This window comes from Macaca mulatta, chromosome 11, assembly GCF_049350105.2.
Source record: "Macaca mulatta isolate MMU2019108-1 chromosome 11, T2T-MMU8v2.0, whole genome shotgun sequence".
Classification (NCBI taxonomy): domain Eukaryota; kingdom Metazoa; phylum Chordata; class Mammalia; order Primates; family Cercopithecidae; genus Macaca; species Macaca mulatta.
The window spans coordinates 55,989,402-56,011,575 of record NC_133416.1 but is presented as its reverse complement, the minus strand read 5'-3'; the positions used below and the strand labels follow the sequence as shown (position 1 = coordinate 56,011,575).

At 48.6% G+C, this 22,174-nt stretch overlaps 1 protein-coding gene across 5 annotated transcripts; it reads left to right on the top strand.

The window, feature by feature from the left end:
- Window positions 1–467: 467 nt before the first annotated feature.
- DDX23 (DEAD-box helicase 23) lies at window positions 468–21,380 on the top strand. 5 transcript variants are annotated; one of them, NM_001260872.1, is given in 17 exon segments: window positions 468–556; window positions 6,148–6,356; window positions 7,715–7,825; window positions 10,378–10,471; window positions 10,578–10,643; window positions 13,020–13,158; window positions 13,443–13,576; window positions 13,709–13,821; window positions 14,064–14,207; window positions 14,307–14,532; window positions 14,835–14,980; window positions 16,634–16,811; window positions 17,622–17,864; window positions 18,570–18,721; window positions 18,955–19,063; window positions 19,827–20,001; window positions 20,452–21,302. In NM_001260872.1, coding segments are annotated over 16 exon segments (2,463 nt in total). In that variant the 5' UTR covers window positions 468–556; the 3' UTR covers window positions 20,676–21,302.
- The last annotated feature ends 794 nt before the right edge of the window (window positions 21,381–22,174 follow it).

Sequence of the window (22,174 nt, the reverse complement as noted above, 5' to 3'; positions counted from 1 at the left end):
CACCCTCCTTGTGAACCTACTCCTGTAACCTAATCTTTAGTTTGTCCAACTGTAAAATGGGACTAACCCCATTCTCACAGAATTGTTATAAAAACCGCTTTTCCACGAATGGTATTTATTGTTGTTACTGCAGTTGTTAGCTATAATTACATGCTACAGATATCTCAGGATGCCCTTAAATTCCTCCACTGTAAGCCACGGGCAACGACTGTCATCGACTGTAGTTTCTAGGAAGACCAGCCAATTCCAAGAAGGATGCTCGGCGGGAGAACCTAATGCCGGAAGCCTATTCGCGAAAAACTCTTCCTTCCCGGACGCTAAAGTCTGGCAAACCACATTGCCCGGCAGACCCCGCAGCCTAGGGCCGGCGCTCAAGCCGTGCATTCTGGGATTGGTAGTTCCCGGGCCTCAGTGTCGGCCTGTGCGCCCAGCTCCAGGAACTCGCCTTCCCAGCTTGCCTTGCGGCCGGGGGGTTCATCGCCGCGACCAGGAAACGGGAAAGATGGCGACGGCTCCTCGACGTTGAGGCCGCGTTGGGCGGTTCAGACTCAGGGTGGTGAGTCCCGGGCGGTGGGGGCGGTTCCCACGAGCTTAAAGAGAGGGCGAGAGTCGGGGCACAGCGGTGGCCCCTGCCTCCTGGACGAGGCGGGAAAGAACGCCTCAGAAAAGGGGCATGAACCCGGGAAGCTCGGGCGGGCAGGAGTGAAGGGGCGCAGGCCCCAGGGGTAGTGTTGGCTCCTCCGAGCACAGGCCACGTCCCTGCACGATATTTTCCTCCCAGGACTCTGCCCATGGGCGCAGCGCCTCTGATACCCCCAGTCTGACCTTATTCTTTCATGCTTCAAGTAGCCTTTGCTGCAGCCAAACTGGAACTCAGGCTTTTCTCTCGCAATCAGTCCATGTTTTCCCGCCTCTGCTCCGCCTCTATTATTTCTTTTGCCGGGAATGACTTCTTTTCCGCGTCCTTAATTACATATCTTCAAATTCTACTTATACTTAAAGGCTCAAGCGTCACTTCCTCTACCAAGCCTTCCACGTCACCTTTTACAAGTGAAAGGAAACGCCTTTGAACACCTGTATTACTACATCTGAGCCTTGATACTCTTCTTGATATGTGTCTCATACCCCCTATTGTTCTTTATTTTTTTTGAGACGGAGTCTCGCTCTGTCGCCCAGGCTGGAGTGCAATGGCGCGATCTCTGCTCACTGCAACCTCCGCCTCCCGAGTTCAAGCGATTCTCCTGTCTCAGCCTCCCGAGTAGCTGGGATTACAGGCGTACGTCGCCACGCCCTGCTAATTTTTTGTATTTTTAGTAGAGTGTTAGGATTACAGGTGTGAGCCACCGCGTCCGGCCTGATAACCCCTGTTGTTCTAAAAATTTCCTGTGAACAGAATTTGTTTTTGTGACTCACATAGCACCTAGCACTGTGCCTTGCATACAGTAGATGCTTGGTAAATACGTCATTGAATGAAAAAAAAGAATGTGCCCCTGCCCTGCAAGAACTGAGGACCTGAAGATCTGGAGGTTTGAGAGAAGGCTGCTGGGAAGCATGGCCAGAGTCAGCCTGGTTATTTGGCCCTTGTGATAATAGAACCTGTGATAAAAGTTGCCTATATTTACTGTCTCCTCATTTTTCATTCTCTTCCAAACTCATTCCACTTGGGCTTCCATTCCCTCAATGCTACTGAAACAGCTCTTGTTAAGGTCACCAGTAATCTCCATTTTTCCAAATTCAGTGGTTGCTTCTCTGTCCCTTATTCCCTCTCCACTTCGCTGGTACTTGATTCCGTTGACCCCTCCCTCCTTGAAACATGTTTTTGGCTTCTTCGTTGCCATACTTTTCTTTGTCCTTTCTCACTGGCTGCTGGTTCTTTCCATTCTTTTTCTGTGGTTCATCCCGTGGCTAACTCCTGTTAAAGTGTTCCAGAGCTCAATCCTGGAGCTGCTTCTCTATTTTTTTCTTTCACTATGCTGCCTACTTAGGTAATATCATTTAGTGTCCCATGGCTTTAAAAGCTATCTGTGTATTGGTGACTCAGGTTTTTGTCTATTGACCCTCTTCCCTAAGTTCCAGATTTGCATTTCTACTTGCCTTCTGGGAATCTCCACTTGGTTGTCTTACTGACATCTCACATTTAACCTGGCCAAAATGAAACGTTTGATTTCTTCTTAAATCTATTCCTTCCCTAGTCTTTTCCAGTTTGTTTGCTATGGCACCGCAAACTATTAGGTTGCTGAAACTATAAATTTAGGAGCTATCTTTGTGTCTCTTCTTTCTGTATCTCCCTTCAGTAAGTCCTGTCAGCTTTGCCTCCAAAATATGCTCTGACACTGCCTACTTCTTTCCATCTCCATTGCCACCTTCCTAGAACAAGCCACTGCCATCTCTTGCCTAGAGTACCATAATAGCACTCTCAGTGGTTTTGTTTTCACTCTGCCTCTCTGCTGTATATTTTCTTGCAAGTCACCGAAGTATTAGATTGCTTCCTGTATAAAGCTCTTCTAAGATCCCCATTGCAGTTAAAATCCAGTTTACTCTGACCTGTAACACATTTTCGTTATCTGACTCCTGCCCAACTCACTGAACTCATCTTGAATCAGTATTCCCCCTGCATCAGTGCTTCGCAGGCTCAAGAAGTCTTCCCACCTCAGCCTGGGCTCAGGTGATCCTCCCCAGGCAGGAGCGAAGGAGCATGGGTCCCATAGGTAGTATTGGCTCCTAGGGGTACAAGCCGTGTTCCTGGATGATATTTTCCTTTATTTTCCTCCCAGGCCTCTGCCTATGAGCTCTTGAACACTTTTGAACTGAAGCATTCCACCCACCCTCAGCCTCCCAAAGTGCTAGGATTACAAGTGTGAACCACCACACCTGGCTGATTTTTCTTTTTTTTTCCTCGAGACAGAGGGAGTCTTGCTCTGTCACCCAGGCTGGAGTGCAGTGGCGCTATCTTGGCTCAAAACAACCCCCACCTCCTGGGTTCAAGCAGTTCTGCCTCAGCCTTCCGAGTACCTGGGATTACGGATGCCCGACACCATGCCTGGCTAATTTTTGTATTTTTAGTAGAGATAGGGTTTCACCCTGTTGGCCAGGCTGGTCTCAAACTCCTGACCTCATGATCCGCCTACCTCAGCCTCCCAAAGTGCTGAGATTACAGGCGTGAGCCACTGCACCCAGCCTCTGGCTGATTTTTATAAATGTAAAATTTTATTTTTCAAAATAGACGGGTAGTCTTACTATACTATCCTGGCTGGTCTTGAACTCCTGAGCTCAAGTGATCCTCCCGCCTTGGCCTTCCAAGGTGCTGGTACTACAGGCATGAGCCATCAGGCCTGGCCACACAAATATGTTTTTAACTGACAAACGTGCAGTTGGGCTCACACCTGTAATACCAGCACTTTGGGAGGCTGAGGCAGAAGGATCCCTTGAGCCCAGGAGTTCAAGACTAGCCTGGACAACAAATTGAGACCTTGTCTCTAATAAAAATTTTAAAAATTAGTTGGGGGCGGGCACAGTGGCTCATGCTTGTAATCTCAGCACTTTGGGCACTCAGGGCGGATCACCTGAGGTCAGGAGTTTGAGACTAGCCTGGCCAACATGGTGAAATTCCGCCTCTACTAAAAATACAAAAATTAGCCAGGCGTGGTGGCACGTGCCTGTAATCCCAACTACTCGGGAGGCTGAGGCAGGAGAATCACTTGAACCTGGGAGGTGGAGGTTGCAGTGAGCTGAGATCGTGCCATTATGCTCCAGGCTGGGCGACAGAGCACGACTGTGTCTCAAAAAAAAAAATGGGTCGGGTGTGGTGGCATGCGCCTATAGTCCCAACTACTTGGGAGGTTGAGGCAGGAGGATCGCTTGAGCCTGGGAAGTCAAGGCTGCAGTGTGCCATGATTGTGCCCTGCCCTCCATCCTGGGTGAGAGGGTGAGACCCTGTCTCAACAACAACAACAACAACAACAACAACAAACAAACCTGACGAACATGCTAAGCTAGTTCCTGCCCCAGTTTCCTAGTACTCACATCTCTTCTATCTAATAAGGGTTTTTTACCCTGATCTTTTCATGGCCCTCTTTCCCATCATTCAAGTCTCAGCTTAAATGTCAACTAAAACTTCTACCCTGAGCCATCTATCTGTTGTTTATACCCTTACCAATCATATCACTCTTTTATTCTCTTCATTAGCATTCATTACTATTTAAAATCCTTTCTGCTACACTAGAATTTACGCTTTATGAAGTAGGAGACTTTGTTTTCTTTACTGCTTTGTCTCCATTACCTACAACAATTTCTGGTACCTTGTAGGTGCTCAGTGAATATTTGTTGAAAGAATGAATGATATCCAGGATGCTGTACAGAGAAAATAGCCCTCCTTTGGGATTATTTTCTTAGGGCTACAAGTGTTTTTTTTTTTGAAACAGGGTTTTGCCCTGTTGCCCAGGCTGGGGTGCAGTGGCATGATCTCGGCTCACTGCAGCCTCCGCCTCCCAGGTTCAAGCTATTCTCCTGCCTCAGCCTCCTGAGTAGCTGGGACTACAGGCACGCACCACCACGCCCAGCTAACTTTTTTATTTTTAGTAGAGACGGGGTTTCACCATGTTTGCCAGGATGGTCTCGATCTCCTGACCTCGTGATCTGCCTGCCTCGGCCTCCCAAAGTGCTGGGATTACAGGTGTGAGCCACCACGCCCAGCCCAAGACATAGCTATTTCTATGTGATATGCATGATGTACTGATACAGAACAGTCAGTCACTTCTCAGGTGATTGTGAGATCAAATGGGTTGTCTTCACATTTTGAAAGTGCTTCTTGTTCATTTTTCTTTTCTTATCTTTATACAATCTTCCTTAAGGATATATGGCGGGGAATGGCATGAGAAAGGGGACTTGTAAGCTAAAGCTTAAGGAACTATTTGAGCTGAACCATCTGGGGATAAAATAAGTTGCGAGAAATGTATCCCAAGTCTTTGGGATGATGATGAGGTGGTTGCAGATTCAGGATTGCTGCAGTTTTAGCTCCTGGCTGAACTAGATTTCATAGTCCAAAGAATAGTTGACAGTGTGGGAGTGGTGTTCGGTGTCTCCCAGGTAGGAGGGAGACAGAAAACATTCCTGCTGAAACCTTTCACAAAACTGGGTTATGCAGATGACCAAGGTTGTGAAAATCTGAATAGGGAATGTCAGTCAGGACTTCTGCAACCTCTAGTTTTGGATATTTAAAAAATATATATTTTGAAATAATTATAGTTTCACAGGAAGTTAAAAAATGTGTGTAGAGGTCCTGTGTACCCTTCACCAAATTTTTCCCATTGCATAACTAGAGGTACATTTCTTTTAATCTGAGTAAAAGTGTGTTTCTCCACTTAAATTCAGGTTTTCCTTGTGGTGCTAATTATAATATGATCCAGATCTCAAAGTTAAACTTTTTTCTCCATTGAGCTCTCTTTATGAGCTGGAGAAATGTCTCTCTCAGATGTATGTGTGCTGACTGATCCTAGTGGGTTGGCAGACCTAATAAACTTCAAAGTAAGCAATATAGGATGTTTCTAGAAGCGGTACGCTATTCATACACTAACACTTCTTTTAATACTCTTTTGCAGTCTAATTACAAAAATATGGTATATTCACTGTACATATCTAGAAATGAATATATAAAAAGGAATCGGCCAGGCACTGTGGCTCACGCCTGTAATCTCAGCCTTTTAGAGGCTGAGGCAGGAGGATTGCTTAAGGTCAGGAATTTAAGACCAGCCTGGGCAACATAGTGAGACCCTGTTTCTACAAAAAATAAATTAGCCAGGCGAGGCAGGAGGATGGCTTGAGCCCAGGAAGTTGAAGCTGCAGTGACCTATGATTGCACCACTGCACTCCAGCCTGGGTGACAGAGTGAGACCCTGAAAGGAATTACAGGGAGACAATATAGTATAGTGAGTAACAATGGTCTGTGGAGCCAGACTGCCTGCAACTCTGCCACTACCTGTCTGCCCTCAGACAAGTTCCTTTATATACCTGAGCTTCAGTCTTCTCATCTGTACTGTAGACATACTAATATATCCACCTCATAGGATTGTTTTGAGGGTAAGTGAATTATGTATAAGCAATTTACAGCACTGCCTAGTACATTGTAAGTACTCTCCCTACTCATTACAGATGGCAGGAGAGCTGGTTGACAAAAAGGACCGTGATGCATCACCTTCCAAGGAGGAAAGGAAGCGATCACGGACTCCTGACAGAGAGCGGGATAGAGACCGGGACCGGAAGTCTTCCCCATCTAAAGATAGAAAGCGGCATCGTTCAAGGGATAGACGTCGAGGAGGCAGCCGTTCTCGCTCTCGTTCCCGTTCCAAATCTGCAGAAAGGTAAAGTAACTTTGTATATTGTTACATGGAAAGGGAGAGTACATTTCAGATTTTTTCCTTGTTGGTTCTTCTGATGCCTCCAGTATTAGGCATTTTTTTTTTTTTTTCCCTGAAACGGAGTCTCGCTCTGTCGCCCAGGCTGGAGTGCAGTGGCTTGATCTCAGCTCACTGCAAGCTCCACCTCCTGGGTTCACACCATTCTCCTGCCTCAGCCTCCCGAGTTGCTGGGACTACAGGCACCCGCCACCATGCCTGGCTAATTTTTGTATTTTTAGTAGAGACAGAGTTTCACCGTGTTAGCCAGGATGGTCTCGATCTCCTGACCTCATGATCCGCCCACCTTGGCCTCCCAAAGTGCTGGGATTATAGGCGTGAGCCACTGCGCCTGGCCTTTTTTTTTTTTTTTAAAAGATGGAGTTTCACTCTTGTTGCCTAGGCTGGAGTGCAATGGCACGATCTTGTCTCACTGCAACCTCTGCCTCCTGGGTTCAAGCAATTCTCCTGCCTCAGCCTCCCGAATAGCTGGGATTATAGGCACCCACCACACCCAGCTAATTTTGTATTTTTAGTAGAGACGGGGTTTCTCCACATTGGTCAGGCTGATCTCGATCTCCTGACCTCAGGTGATCCACCCACCTCAGCCTCCCAAAGTACTGGGATTACAGGCGTGAGCCACTGTGCCTGGCTAGGCATCTACTTTTTGTACATTAATCTACTCCTAGCCCAGTTGGACCTGCAGGTGTTTTCAGTTTTCCTCAGTGACCCAACTCTTAAAAGTTGAGAGGGAACTTGTAAGATGAAGGTCCGGGTTATCAAGGAAGGTTCATTTGTGGCTGGGTGTGGTGGCTCATACCTGTAATCCCAGCACTTTGTGAGGCCGAGGTGGGTGGATTACTTAAGGTGAGGAGTTTGAGACCAGCCTGGCCAACATGGCAAAACCCTGTCTCTTCTAAAAATATAAAAATTAGCCAGGTGTGGTGGTGCATGTCTGTATTCCCAGCTATTCGGGAGGCTGAGGCATGACAATTCCTTGAACCCGGGAGGCGGGGGCTGCAGTGAGCCGAGATCGCACCACTGCACTCCAGTCTAGGTGACAGAGCGAGACTCCATCTCAAAAAAATAAAAAAGGAAGTTTCGTCTGTTCACATAGTCAATGACCTGTCATTGCCATTAATACTTAACAGTACATTTCTGATCTATAGAAGCTTCTTAGAATTCCCTCGTTATTTCCGTGAGAGATACATTCTCTAATTTGTAAAACATTACTTTGGCACAAGAGTATAGGAACTTTCTCAGGGCTGCAGTGAAGCAAGATACTTTGGAAATACCAGTGAATTCTTAAATTTGCGGTCTTCCAGAGAACGACGGCACAAAGAACGAGAACGAGATAAGGAGCGGGATCGGAATAAGAAGGACCGAGATCGAGACAAGGATGGACACAGACGGGACAAGGACCGGAAACGATCCAGGTATATGAAGGAATGAGGGGGATTTAGGGGAATGCTCCCATTTCTTCTCTGCACCTGAGTTGACTCAGCTTCTTATGAAAGTAGATTTCTCTTAACAGATTCTGTTGGTAGTTATTACAGAGCTCTTTTTCTTATTTATTTTTATTTTATTTATTTATTTATTTATTTTATTTTTTTTTTTTGAGACGGAGTCTGGCTCTATCGCCCGGGCTGGAGTGCAGTGGCCAGATCTCAGCTCACTGCAAGCTCCGCCCCCCGGGTTTACGCCATTCTCCTGCCTCAGCCTCCCGAGTAGCTGGGACTACAGGCGCCCGCCGCCTCGCCCGGCTAGTTTTTTGTATTTTTTAGTAGAGGCGGGGTTTCACCGTGTTCGCCAGGATGGTCTCGATCTCCTGACCTAGTGATCCGCCCGTCTCGGCCTCCCAAAGTGCTGGGATTACAGGCTTGAGCCACCGCGCCCGGCCTTTATTTTATTTATTTTTTTAAAGCAGAGTCTCACTTTCTTGCCCAGCCTGCAGTGCAGTAGTGTGATCACAGCTTACTGCAGCCTTGACTTCCCCAGGCTTAGGTGATTCACCTACCTCAGCCTCCTGAGTAGCTGGACTACAGACATCTGCCACCAGATTTTGGTTTGTTTTTGTTTTTTTTTTGAGACAGAGTTTTTGTCCTGTTGCCCAGGCTAGAGTGCAATGGCACGATCTCAGCTTACTGCAACCTCCGCCTCTTGGGTTCAGACAGTTTTCCTGCCTCAGCCTCCCAAGTAGCTGGGAATACAGGCATGCGCCACCACGCCTGGCTAATTTTTGTATTTTTAGTAGAGACAGGGTTTCTCCATGTTGGCCAGGCTGGTCTCAAACTCCCGACCGCAGGTGATCCACCCACCTCGGCCTCGCAAAGTGCTGGGATTACAGGCATGAGCCACCGTGCCTGGCCTCTTTTGTTTGTTTGTTTTTTTTTTTGAGACGGAATCTTTCTCTGTCACCCAGGCTGAGTGCGGTGGCACAATCTCACTGCAACCTCCACCTCCTGAGTTCAAGCAATTCTGCTGCTTCAGCTCCCCGAGTAGTGGGGATTACAGGCGCACGCCACCACACCTGGCTAATTTTTGTATTTTTAGTAGAGACGGGGTTTTGCCTGTTGGCCAGGCTGGTCTCGAACTCCTGACCTTAGGTGATCTGGCCACCTCGGCCTCTCAAAGTGCTGGGATTACAGGCATGAGCCACTGTGCCTGGCCTGTATACAAAGTTCTTATCAGGCCCTGAAAGTATAGGTTAGAATTCAAGGCAGAGGACAGAATGCTCCTAACAGAAACTCAGTGGGGTTGTTTAAATTCTCTTGTAGATTAAGCTTAGATCAGGTATGGGGAAAGATTGTTGGGATTGATGGGAATGAAAAATGATGAGGGAATATAGATAACAATATCTTCTTGGCTTGTGGTGGGGTGGCCATGTAGGCTAAATTCATTGTGTATGAAAGAGTTAAGGAGGGACGGGCACCGTGGCTCACACCTACAATCCTAGCACTTTGGGTGGCCGAGGTGGATATATCACCTGAGGTCAAGAGTTCGAGACCAGCCTGACCAACATGGTGAACCCTCGTCTCTACTAAAAATTTTAAAAATTAGGCCGGGCACGGTGGCTCACGCCTGTAATCCCAGCACTTTGGGGGGCCGAGGTGGGCAGATCACGAGGTCAGGAGAGTGACACCATCCTGGAGAACATGGTAAAACCCTGTCTCTACTAAAAATACGAAAAAAAATTAGCTGGGCATAGTGGCGGGCGCCTGTAGTCCCAGCTTCTTGGGAGGCTGAGGCAGGAGAATGGCGTGAACCCGGGAGGCGACAGAGCTTGCAGTGAGCAGAGATCACGCCACTGCACTCCAGCCTGGGCGACAAAGTGAGACTCTGTCTCAAAAAAAAAAAAAAAATTAGCCAGTGGTGGCAGTACGAACCTGTAGTCCTAGCTACTCGGGAAGTCCCAGCTACTCAGGAGGCTAAGGCAGAATTGCTTGAACTCAGGAGGGAGAGGTTGCAGTGAGCTGAGATCACACCATTGCACTCCAGCTGGGGCAACAGAGTGACACTGCGTCTCCAAAAAAAAAAAAAAAATTTTTTAAACAGCCACACCTGGCTAATTTTTGTGTTTTTAGCAGAGACAGGGTTTTGCCATGTTGGCCAGGCTGGTCTTGAACTCCTGACCTCAGGTGACCCACCTGCCTTGGCCTCCCAAAGTGCTGGGATTATAGGCATGAGACACTGCGCCTGGCCTAGAGGAAATATTTTTGACATCAGTAGTAAAGTCCCACTTCCCAAAGGAGATTAGTCTCAAAAGGAGATTTGGGTAGAAAGGGGCCAAGACAGGGCCATAATTAGGTTTCAGAGCTGGCAGAATGACCATGCCTGCTAAGAGAGTTTCAAGACATGATAGATGACCGTGAGCCAGTCTTGTTGAGTCATGGGGAAACTTCCATTCTGTTTTTGGGGCTTAACTTGAACCTCATCCAGGGGCTGAAGTAAGAGTGATGTGGACCTTTCTTGTTCCTTTTCCTCAAAGCTTATCTCCTGGCCGAGGAAAAGACTTTAAATCTCGGAAGGACAGAGACTCTAAGAAGGATGAAGAGGATGAACATGGTGATAAGAAGCCTAAGGTGAAGGAGAGGAAGGATATTTTTCATCTTCAACTCATGCGTTGCTTTGTTGATCTTTAAAGCGAAGAGAGCCTTTATAGACTAAAGTTCTGTGTTTTATCTTCAGGCCCAGCCATTATCCCTGGAGGAACTTCTGGCCAAGAAAAAGGCTGAGGAAGAAGCTGAGGCTAAGGTAAGTACTTGGGGGTCTCCATTCATCTGCTTAGGCTGCCATAAGAAAATACCACAGACTGGGTGACTTCAACAACAGAAATTAATTTTCTCATAGTTCTGGAGGCTGGAAGTCTGAGAGCGGAGTGTCAGCAGGGTTGTTTCTTCTGAGGCCTCTCTCCTTGGCTTATAAGACTGTCTTCTTCCTCGGCTCTTCACATGGTCTTCCCTGTGTACACATGTACCCCTTGTGTTGGATTAGGGCTCACCCTAAAAGGCCTTTTTTTTTTTTTTTTGAGACAGAGTCTCACTCTGTCACCCGGGATGGAGTACAGTGGCGTGATATCGGCTCACTTCAACCTCCGCCTCCCAGGCTGAAGCAATCCTCCCACCTCAGCCCCCCAAATATCTGGGACTACAGGTGCGTGCCACAACGCCCAGCTAATTTTTGTATTTTTTGTAGAGTCAGGATTTCACCATGTTGCCCAGGCTGGTCTCGAACCCCTGGGCTCAAGTGATCTGCCCTCCTTGGCCTCACAAAGTGCTGGGATTACAGGCATGAGCCACTGTGCCCAGCCTAATGGGCTCATTTTAACTTAATCACCTCTTTACATGCCCTGTCTCCACATACAGTCACATTCTAAGATACTAGGGGTTAGGGCTTCCACATATGAATTTTGAGCTGGGTACAGTGGCTCACACCTGTAATCCCAATACTTTGGAAGGCCAAGATGGGAGGATCACTTGAGCCAGGGATTTTTAGACCAGCCTGGGCAACGTGGTAAAAACCCATCTCTACCAAATTTAAAAAATTAGCCATCTGTGGTAGCATGCATGTGTAGTCCCAGCTACTTAGGAGGCTGAGGCAAGGATATTGCTTGAGCCCAGGAGGTTGAAGCTGTAGTGAGCCATGATGACACCACTGTACTGCAGCTTGGGCAACAGAGCAAGAGTCTGTCGCAAAAAATATATATAACATGTGTATTTTTTTTTTTTTTTTTTTTTTTTGGGAGGGGGGACGGAGTCTCGCTCTGTTACCCAGACTGGAGTGCAGAGGCGCAATCTCGGCTCACTGCAAGCTCCGCCTCCTGGGTTCACGCCATTCTCCTGCCACAGCCTCCCGAGTAGCTGGGACTACTGGCGCCCGCCAGCACACCCGGCTAATTTTTTGTATTTTTAGTAGAGACGGGGTTTCACCGTGTTAGCCAGGGTGGTCTCGATCTTCTGACCTCGTGATCCTCCCGCCTCGGCCTCCCAAAGTGCTGGGATTACAGGCGTGAGCCACTGCGCCCGGCCTTAACATGTGTATTTTTTGTTTGTTTGTTTCTTTTGAGATGGAGTCTCACTCTGTTGCCTAGGCTGGAGTGCAGTGGCACGATCTCGGCTCACTGCAACCTCCGTCTCCCAGGTTCAGGCAGTTCTCCTGCCCCAGCCTCCAGAGTAGCTGGGACTATAGGCATGCGCCACCATGCCCGGCTAATTTTTTGTATTTTTTAGTAGAGATAGGGTTTCACTGTGCTGGCCAGGCTTGTCTCGAACTCCTGACCTCGTGATCTGTCCGCCTCGGCCTCCCAAAGTGCTGGGATTTATAGGCACAAGCCACTGGGCCCGGTCACATTTTTTTTTTTTTTTTTTTTTTTTTTTGAGACGGAGTCTCACGCTGTTGCCCAGGCTGGAGTGCAGTGGCGCGATCTCGGCTCACTGCAAGCTCCGCCTCCCGGGTTCCCGCCATTCTCCTGCCTCAGCCTCCTGAGTAGCTGGGACTACAGGCGCCCGCCACCGCGCCCGGCCAATTTTTTGTATTTTTAGTAGAGACGGGGTTTCACTGTGGTCTCGATCTCCTGACCTTGTGATCCGCCCGCCTCGGCCTCCCAAAGTGCTGGGATTACAGGCTTGAGCCACCGCGCCCGGCATTTTTTTTTTTTTTTAGAGATAAGGTCTTGCTTTTTTGCCCAGGCTGAAGTACAGTGGTGCAATCACAGCTCACTATAACCTCAAACTCCTGAGCTCTTATGATTTTCCTGCCTCAGCCTCCTGAGTAGCTGGGACTATAGGCACATGCCATCATGTCTGGCTGAGTTTTTTTATTTTTGTAGAAACAAGGTCTTGCTATGTTGCCCAGGCTGGTCTTGAACTCCTGGCCTCAAGCAATCCTCCCATCTAGGTCTCCCAAAGCACTGGGATTACAGGCATGCGCCACCACGTCCAGCCTGAAAAAACACAGAATTCTGTAGGGGACGTAGTTCAGTCCATAACCGAGTCCAAGGCCTATTTATGTTTTCCTCAACAGGCTTAATGCTTGAGCAAATATTTTTGGGTTCCATGCCATCTCCCCATTAGTGATGTGATTGTACCCTGCTCCCAGATCCTTTGTTGACAGTTCCAATCTGTTTTGTAGCCCAAGTTCCTCTCCAAAGCAGAACGAGAGGCTGAAGCTCTAAAGCGACGGCAGCAGGAGGTGGAAGAGCGGCAGAGGATGCTTGAAGAAGAGAGGAAGAAAAGGAAACAGTTCCAAGACTTGGGCAGGAAGATGTTGGGTTCGTTATTCTACCCTGTGTAGCCACTAGATGGAAGAGGAAAGAGTGGGATGAGATACAGTGTCTCTTAGGAGAATTAGAAACCTGTTCACTCTGGAGTTTGGAAAAGGGAAGGATGGTGGGAGTTTATGAGAAAACATTTTTCTGTTAGATCTCCATTTACCCCATATCATAAGTCTAGCCCTTTTTTTCTTCATTTGATGTTCCTCATCTGGATTCCCTCCATTCCCTCTCCTCTTTTCTTCCATGAGCTCTTCTGCAGCTTTGCTTTCTTTGATCTGCAGAAGATCCTCAGGAACGGGAACGTCGGGAACGCAGGGAGAGGATGGAACGGGAGACCAATGGAAATGAGGATGAGGAAGGTCGGCAGAAGATCCGGGAAGAGAAGGATAAGAGCAAGGAACTGCATGCCATTAAGGTGCAGGCCTTGGATCCATCTTCACTTCTCTCCCACACACAAAAATGAGGTTTAGTTATTTGGCCATTGTGATCTCTGCATGTGAGAATTGGGCCTCAAGGCTCATGTGCTTTGTGTTCCCTCCCTGAGCAGGAACGTTACCTGGGTGGCATCAAAAAACGGCGCCGAACAAGACATCTCAATGACCGAAAATTTGTTTTTGAGTGGGATGCATCTGAGGACACATCCATTGACTACAACCCCCTGTGAGTGGCTTCAGGCCTGAATTCTAGGTCTTTTCCACTAGGCAGTCCTAGAGAGCTGATGACTACAGAGGTGGAGGAAGTCAGACAAGCCGGGATGGAAAATTGGTAGACTGGTAGTCAGCCAGCCCTCTGGTGGAAGAAAGACCCTGTCCAGGAGGAACTGTTTCATATTAGTAGTCTGCCCTTCCCTCCTACTGCCATAACAGCTGCTTCTTTTTTCTTTTCCTCTGTCTCAATCCCAGGTATAAAGAACGGCACCAGGTGCAGTTGTTAGGGCGAGGCTTCATTGCAGGCATTGACCTCAAGCAGCAGAAACGAGAGCAGTCACGTTTCTATGGAGACCTAATGGAGAAAAGGCGAACCCTGGAAGAAAAGGAGCAGGAGGAGTGAGTGATCAAGGCTAGGGTGGCTGGACAGAGCCCAGAGACTCTACAGAAAGGAGTTGGAGGGCACTGATTCTACTTACTCCTCACATCCTGCTCCAGGGCAAGACTCCGTAAACTTCGTAAGAAGGAAGCCAAGCAGCGCTGGGATGATCGTCATTGGTCTCAGAAAAAGTTAGATGAGATGACGGACAGGGACTGGCGGATCTTCCGTGAGGACTACAGCATCACCACCAAAGGTGGCAAGATCCCCAATCCCATCCGATCCTGGAAAGACTCTTCTCTGCCCCCACACATCTTGGAAGTCATTGATAAGTGTGGCTATAAGGTAAGGAGGGGTAGATTGGCCCAAAAGATCTGAAATGTTCCTGCACTAGTTTGGGAATAGAGAACTTTGTTCCTTGACTATTTGGAGCCATCCCTGCTATTGGGTACCAATGTGACCTTTTCTGTCACTTTCTGGTAGAAGCGTCAGCTTTTAGTGATTATGTTTCTTCTTGGGGTCCCCATTTCTGTGCACTGTACTTGGCATCCTTCCATTGCACTAGCAGATATGCTTACTACTATCAGTGGTAGCCCAGGTTGTATAATTCTGCCTGTACCTATTACTCTTTCTCGGGGTCACTGCAGGAACCAACACCTATCCAGCGTCAGGCAATTCCCATTGGGCTACAGAATCGTGACATCATTGGTGTGGCTGAGACTGGCAGCGGCAAGACAGCAGCCTTCCTCATCCCACTGCTGGTCTGGATCACCACACTTCCCAAAATTGACAGGTGGGGTCAGCTGGCACCAGCTGGAGTGGGTTTGTCTGGGTAGGAAAGGTGAAAGTGGCAAAAGAATGTGTGTTTTTTGTTTCACGTCTATAATCGGAAGCTTGCTTCTTTATTCTTGGTTCGATATTAGGGAATAATTGGATCATGATATCAAAGAATTATATGTTGCTGGCAAAGACCTGGAGAACTTTGCTATCCTGGAGTCTCTGATTTTTATTTTTTTATTTTATTATATTTATTTTTTTGAGACAGAGTCTCACTCTGTCACCCAGGCTGGAGTGCAGTGGCACGATCTCGGCTCACTGCAACTTCTGCCTCCCAGGTTCAGGTGATTTTCCTGCCTCATCCTCCTGAGTAGCTGGGAATTACAGGCATGTGCCACCACACCCAGCTAACTTTTGTTTTTTTGTTTTGTTTTGTTTTTTTGAGATGGAGTTTTGCTCTTGTTGCCCAGGCTGGAGTGCAGTGGCGCAGTCTCGGCTCACTGCAACCTCCTCCTCCCAGGTTCAAGTGATTCTCCTCCCTCAGCCTCCTGAGTAGCTGGAATTATAGGCACCCGTCACCACGCCCGGCTAATTTTTTTGTATTTTTAGTAGAGACGGGGTCTACATGTTGTTCAGGCTGGTCTCTTAACTCCTGACCTCAGGTGATCCGCCTGCCTCAGCCTCCCAAAGTGTTGGGATTACGGGCATGAGCCACTGCGCCCGTCCTTAATTTTTGTATTTTTAGTAGAGATGAGGTTTCACCATGTTGGCCAGGTTGGTCTCAAACTCCTGATTTCAAGTGATCTGCCTGCCTTGGCCTCCCAAAGTGCTGGGATTACAGGCGTGAACCACTGCACCTGGCCGAATCTCTGATTTTTATTTATTTATTTATTTATTATTTATTTATTTTTGTTTTTTTGAGATGGAGTCACGCTTTGTTGACCAGGCTGGAGTGCAGTGGTGTGATCTTGGCTTACTGCAACCGTTGCCTCCCAGGCGCAGATCCTCCCACCTCAGCCTCCCAAGTAGCTGGGATTACAGGTGTGTTCCAACATGCCCAGCTAATTTTTGTATTTTTTGTAGAAACAGAGTTTTACCATGTTGCCTAGGCTGGTCTCAAACTCCTGGGCTCAAGTGATTCACCCACCTCAGCCTCCCAAAGTGCTGGGATTATAGGCTTGTACCATTTTGCCTGGCCTCTGGACTTACTTTTTTTTTTTTTTTTTTTTTTTTTTTTTTGAGACAGAGTGTCTCTGTCAGGCTGGAGTACAGTGGCACGATCTCAGCTCACTGCAACCTCCATCTCCTGGGTTCAAGCAATTCTCCTGCCTCAGCCTCCCGAGTAGCTGGTATTACAGGCGCCGGCCACCACCCCTGGCTAATTTTTGTATTTTTATTAGAGGCAGAGTTTCACCATGTTGGCCAGGGTGGTCTCAAACTCCTGACCTCAGGTGATCCGCCTGCCTCAGCCTCCCACAGTTCTGGGATTACAGGTGTGAGCCATAGCGCCCAGCCCTGGCCTCTGATTTTTGAGTGAGATCATTTCATTCTTTTCTCATCATCCTCCCCATTCCCATCGCTTCCCCTAAGAGTGACTTTGTCTTGCTCTGGCTTGTGGTTGGATAAGAACCAAAGCTCACGAAGCTGTGGGATGCCCCATTTACCACAGAATCGAAGAGTCAGACCAAGGCCCTTATGCCATCATCCTGGCTCCCACCCGTGAGTTGGCTCAACAGATTGAGGAAGAGACCATCAAGTTTGGGAAGCCGCTAGGTATCCGCACTGTGGCTGTCATTGGTGGCATCTCCAGAGAAGACCAAGGCTTCAGGCTGCGCATGGGTTGTGAGGTTTGTTTTTCTATCTAGCAGCCAGCCTGCTGTCTGGGAAGGCTATCTTGGGGCTTTGTTTCTAGTTTCTGGAATAGATGTGCAGTAGAATGAAGAAAGGAGCTGGTTTATATGTATGTGCTATTTATTGAGAACTTATGCACCAAAGTTTATATTACAAATAGTATATATCATATATATTAGCTCATTAATTCTCACAATAATGTGTGAGAGTAGGTAGTGATATTTCCTTGTTATAGATCAGGCTGAGGTTCAGGTTAATAACTGCCTGAAGTCACAAACAGCTGGCAATGGGCAGAGCTGAGATTCTTATCCATAGCCTGTGCTTTTAGTTACTCTTTACTCTGCCAGACCAAATCTTTGACTTTGTGCATTGCGTTCATCTCAGGAAAGTGGAGGAGAGCTTTTTATGAGAAATCTGCTGTAGAAATTTAGAGTTTTTACTTTTTTTTTTTTTTAATTTAGTCTTTATACAACCCCCTTCATGGTATCCCTTAGTCTCTCCCATCTAAGAAAGTTGCTTCTTCAGGATCTGAAATGATTTGCCAAAAAAAAAAAAAGTTTCTACTGATTTTGCCTCCTCTGTCTAATCCCTGCATCTTACTCAGAGACCTCATTCGTTCCTGAGAAAATCCAGGCAACAAGTGATTTCATGCTGGTTTGCAGGAGCCTTTACTGCTAAACATAACCAGAGGTTGGGGTCCAAGTTCCTCAGCATTGGAGGTCTGTCACCCAAGTGGGTGGATAGTTCACAGGAAAGAAAAGAAGGGGCACCTGCTGGGCTGTAAGTGATTATACTGTACTACTCAGATTGTGATCGCTACCCCTGGGCGTTTGATTGATGTGCTGGAGAACCGCTACCTGGTGCTGAGCCGCTGTACTTATGTGGTTCTGGATGAGGCAGATAGGATGATTGACATGGGCTTTGAGCCAGATGTCCAGAAGATCCTGGAGCACATGCCTGTCAGCAACCAGAAGCCAGACACGGATGAGGCTGAGGACCCTGAGAAGATGCTGGCCAACTTTGAGTCGGGAAAACATAAGTACCGCCAAGTAAGGCTGCTTCCCTGGGCTGGGAAAAGTGGGACAGGCCAAGGCGGGTGGATCACTTGAGCTCAGGAGTTTGAGACAGCCTGGGCAACATGGCGAAACTCCATCTCTACAAAAATTACAAAAATTAGCTGGGCATGGTGGTGCGCACCTGTGGTCCCAGCCACTCCAGAGGCTGAGGTGGGAGGACCTCTTAAGCCTGGGAGGCCGAGGTTGCAGTGAGCTGAGGTCGTGTCACTATTCCACTCCAACCTGGGCAACAGAGTGAGGCCCTGTCTCAAAAAAAAAAAAAAAAAAAGAAAAGTTGTACAAGTTTGCCAACCTCCTATTGGGCCTTTCTTGCCTTAGGTGGGCTCAGAGTACATGTTTCTAGAATGAAGTGTGCCTAGTTACGGTCCTCTGACAGTCCTAAGGGTGGAGCCGTTTAGCTTAGCCCTGGAAAAACGATTCCAAAGACTTATGCTGCTACCGGGACCACAGGTGCTAGCAAATGCTCTCAGGCCTTCCTGTCATCATAAGATGGAAAGTACCTTGATGAACGGGTACTGGGGAAGGATGGGAATTCAGAGGACACTATTTTCTAAGGTGGTGGCTATCAAAGCCTATACTGCGGCACATTTTAGATTCTTTAGTCTGGGCTGGGTTGGTGACAGTGGGATATGTAATTATGCCTGCCTGGGTGCAGGGCTGAGCCTCTTGTTTTCGTAGACAGTCATGTTCACGGCCACCATGCCCCCAGCGGTGGAGCGTCTGGCCAGGAGCTATCTTCGGCGACCTGCTGTGGTGTACATTGGCTCCGCAGGCAAGCCCCATGAGCGTGTGGAACAGAAGGTCTTCCTCATGTCAGAGTCAGAAAAGAGGTACGAGGGCACCTGAGCCAGGGGAAACAGGGTGGAGAATGAAATGGCTCTCAGAACTTTTTTCAGTGCAAGTGCAGGGCAGGGCAATTGCTTTGCTGTGTTGAGCTGCTGTTTTCTTGGGCAGAATGTCATGGGCATTGAAGACCCTGAAAGTAGTGTTCACAGATCAGGGTTGGGCATTTCACTTGGAGCGGGAGGTATTATGCATCTCGTCTTTCTCCTCTTCCCTCCAGGAAAAAGCTGCTGGCAATCTTGGAGCAAGGCTTTGACCCACCCATCATTATTTTTGTCAACCAGAAGAAGGGCTGTGACGTATTGGCCAAATCCCTGGAGAAGATGGGGGTATGTCTGGCAGGGGAGAACAAAATCTGGCCTCTGTGGCACTGCTTTCTGAATCTAGCAAGGCCCCCTAGGCTCTTCCTTTCGATTCTCACCCTTTCTTTAACCTGTCCAGCAATCAACAAGTCAGGACCAGGGTAAAGGGTGGTTTGAGGGAATAAAAAGAATGGAGTCAATTGCCGGGACTCCCTGTCTGCTGCAGTAATGCCAGCCAAAGCTGCCTTAGGTCTTCATCCTGGTGAGGTGGAGCCAGGGAAAGGTTTGAGACCCATATCCTGGCAGAGTCTGAGGATCTAGAAAAGAGTAGGTGAAAACTGTGCTTAGATATGTTGAGGAGAGGAGGTGATGGGGTCAGAAGGGAGCTGATAATCAGTGTCCTTTACTCCTGTTACTGGTGCTTGAGGGGAAGGGTGTGTCCCTGCCACTCAGCTCTTCAACTTCCTTAAACTTCTTGATCCCTGCTTTCTACCCTGATCTTGCCCCTAATTCTCTGAGGACTTATCATCTGTCTGGCTCCACAGCTCTCCCAGCTGCTTTGCCTTTGACCTTACTCTGTGTGTCCCTGCCACACCACACTTTTTTCTCTCGTCCATCTCTTCAGCTCACTTGTTCTCTCCCTCCTTTCACTGCAGTCATTCTTTCTCTTGCCTCCTTCCCTTTCTCCTACCCTGCTGCCCTCTCTAACCCTCCTCTGTGTCTGTCCCATTCCTCTGAACTCCTGTGTCTCTCCTTGATCGCATTGCTCACTCTACCATTCTTCCAACAGTACAATGCTTGCACACTGCATGGTGGAAAAGGCCAGGAGCAGCGAGAGTTTGCATTGTCCAACCTCAAGGCTGGGGCCAAGGATATTTTGGTGGCTACAGATGTAGCTGGTCGTGGTATTGATATCCAAGATGTGTCTATGGTTGTCAACTATGATATGGCCAAAAATATTGAAGGTAAGTTCCAGGGAAAGCAGCTTCAATCCAGGGTGAAGTCAGATTCCTTATGGTGTCCCACTTTTAAGTCAGGGTGCTGTCCATGGGGGGCTGTTACTGCCTTCCTCAGCTCCAAGTCTGGGATTGTTTGCTCCCATGAGAAGCGCTCCTGTCTTTTATCTTACCTGGGTTTGTTGTCCCAGCAGCTGGGATGACACTTGTGTCCTCAAGAGTGTGAAGAATGAAGCTAGGCAGCTGTGGGTCTTAGTGTGGTGGGGACTACAGTCAGTAGGAGGACAGGGGAGATGAGCACCTGGAGAGGGCACTGTGGGCACCTCAGGTTCAGGCAGGACATGCTGTATTCCCGCCTTTGGAGATGGGGTGGGAAGGATGCCTCTAGAAGTGGAGGCATCAGACACGGCTCCCCCGGGCATCTGGGCTGTGCTGAGTGACATTCTTCCCATTCCCCAGATTACATCCATCGCATTGGCCGCACGGGACGAGCAGGCAAGAGTGGGGTGGCCATCACCTTCCTCACAAAAGAGGACTCTGCTGTGTTCTACGAGCTGAAGCAAGCCATCCTGGAAAGCCCAGTGTCTTCCTGTCCCCCCGAACTAGCCAACCACCCAGATGCCCAGCATAAGCCAGGCACCATCCTCACCAAGAAGCGCCGGGAAGAGACCATCTTTGCCTGACACAGCACTCTTCCTGTGGTCTGAGGGCATCTCCGAAGCTGCCTGATGCCTGTTCTTCAGAAACCTCACATCCCTCTTTCCAGGTCCTCACTCCTGGGTTACGGGGGCTTAGGAAAACAGTCAGACTCCCTAGCCCAGACCCTCAGGTCGGGAGGCCTGCATGTGGGGCTGCAAAAGGAGAGGACGATGCTGTCAGAGGCAGGGAGAGGAAATTACCACAGCTTTTTGGCTCAGCTCTGCCCTTCTTTGCTTTGGGATTGCACTGGGCCATCAGCTCATGCCAGGCTATGGGGGCAGCCAGTTGGCATTGCTCCCCAGACTGAACAGAAACCTGGCTGCCTGATGGGACCTCCTTTGGCACAGACCTGACTGTGTAACTGTATAAACTGCAGCAGCATCGTTGCCCTAGATGCCCCAGGGGACCTGGCACCATGAGGATTACAGACAGTGGAATCTTACTGTCATCTGGACAGCTGTTTTCCTGTTTGGATGGTAAAGAAAGTCGAGCGCCTTTAGACCTGTGCACAGTCCCGCACCAAGGGGTGCTGTGTGCTCTAGGCATCCCCTCCCCCAGGGGATTTTCTGAGTAGATGGGGGGACAGGGTGAACTGGCTGTGTCCATCTTTGTCACTGAGTGAAATCTCTGTTTTCTATTCTCTGAGAAGATAAGTTTGTATGTTCTGAGAATAAATACGTGAATACTAAGGCTGTGTCTAGTTCTAGCTTATTTCCCAGCTTCTCCCTGGCAGGGGGGACACCACTGGGTGCGGGGTGGGTTGGCTTGGAAAATGAGAGACAGTCACATTAAGAGCAGAGCAGAGGGTCTCTACTGATGATCTTGAGTGCATAGGCGGACTTGAGGGGAGATGCAGAAGCCGTGCAGGACTGTAATGCATCTTCCGCCCCTGTAGTAGCCTGGCGGAATGTGTGGCCCTGGCCTGGACACCCGCTAGGAAGCTTTAGGCCAAGGTGAGAAAGGAAAGCAGTTGTGAAATTTTGGCAGGTGAGGCAGTTGGAACCACTCTGCCACTGTGTGCCCAAGGCCTGGTCTCAGCATCTTTGCTTGCGGCTCCCTAGTTGGACCCATTGCTCCTGGGAGGGGATGGTGCAGGACAGGTGGACTCAGCTGTATCAGGCTGTGGTGATAGGAACGCAGGGCCTCCCCCCGTACCCCTCTTGTTCACATGCTCTTCTTACCCCACAGAAAGAGTTGGCCTAGTACACGGAGTTCAAGTTGTAGCTGCTTCTAGGGCCTTTTTGGCCTGGCACAAGGATAGTGTAAAGCCGTGACCAAGTGTCTTCTTCCCCACATCCCAGGACAAGCTCCTTTCATGCTGCTGGATGTCTCCCTCTTGACACCTGGGCATGAGGAGTGGGGATGCCTGGGAGTGGAGTGCCTCCCCAGCTCTGCCTTTGTCCCCTTTCCGCCGGACAGATTCTCTGAGAGAAGGGCGGCCCGAACACATCTTTCCCTCCATCAGACTTGGGCCGCATCACAG

Bases quoted from the DNA above. Each gene is read 5' to 3' on its own strand.
- DDX23 (XM_077952786.1), top strand. From the start codon at position 6,148: ATGGCAGGAGAGCTGGTTGACAAAAAGGACCGTGATGCATCACCTTCC. The intron at 10,644-13,019 runs GTAAGTACTTGG...TCTGTTTTGTAG, and splicing joins AGGAAGAAGCTGAGGCTAAG to CCCAAGTTCCTCTCCAAAGC. The intron at 14,208-14,306 runs GTGAGTGATCAA...ATCCTGCTCCAG, and splicing joins GAAGAAAAGGAGCAGGAGGA to GGCAAGACTCCGTAAACTTC.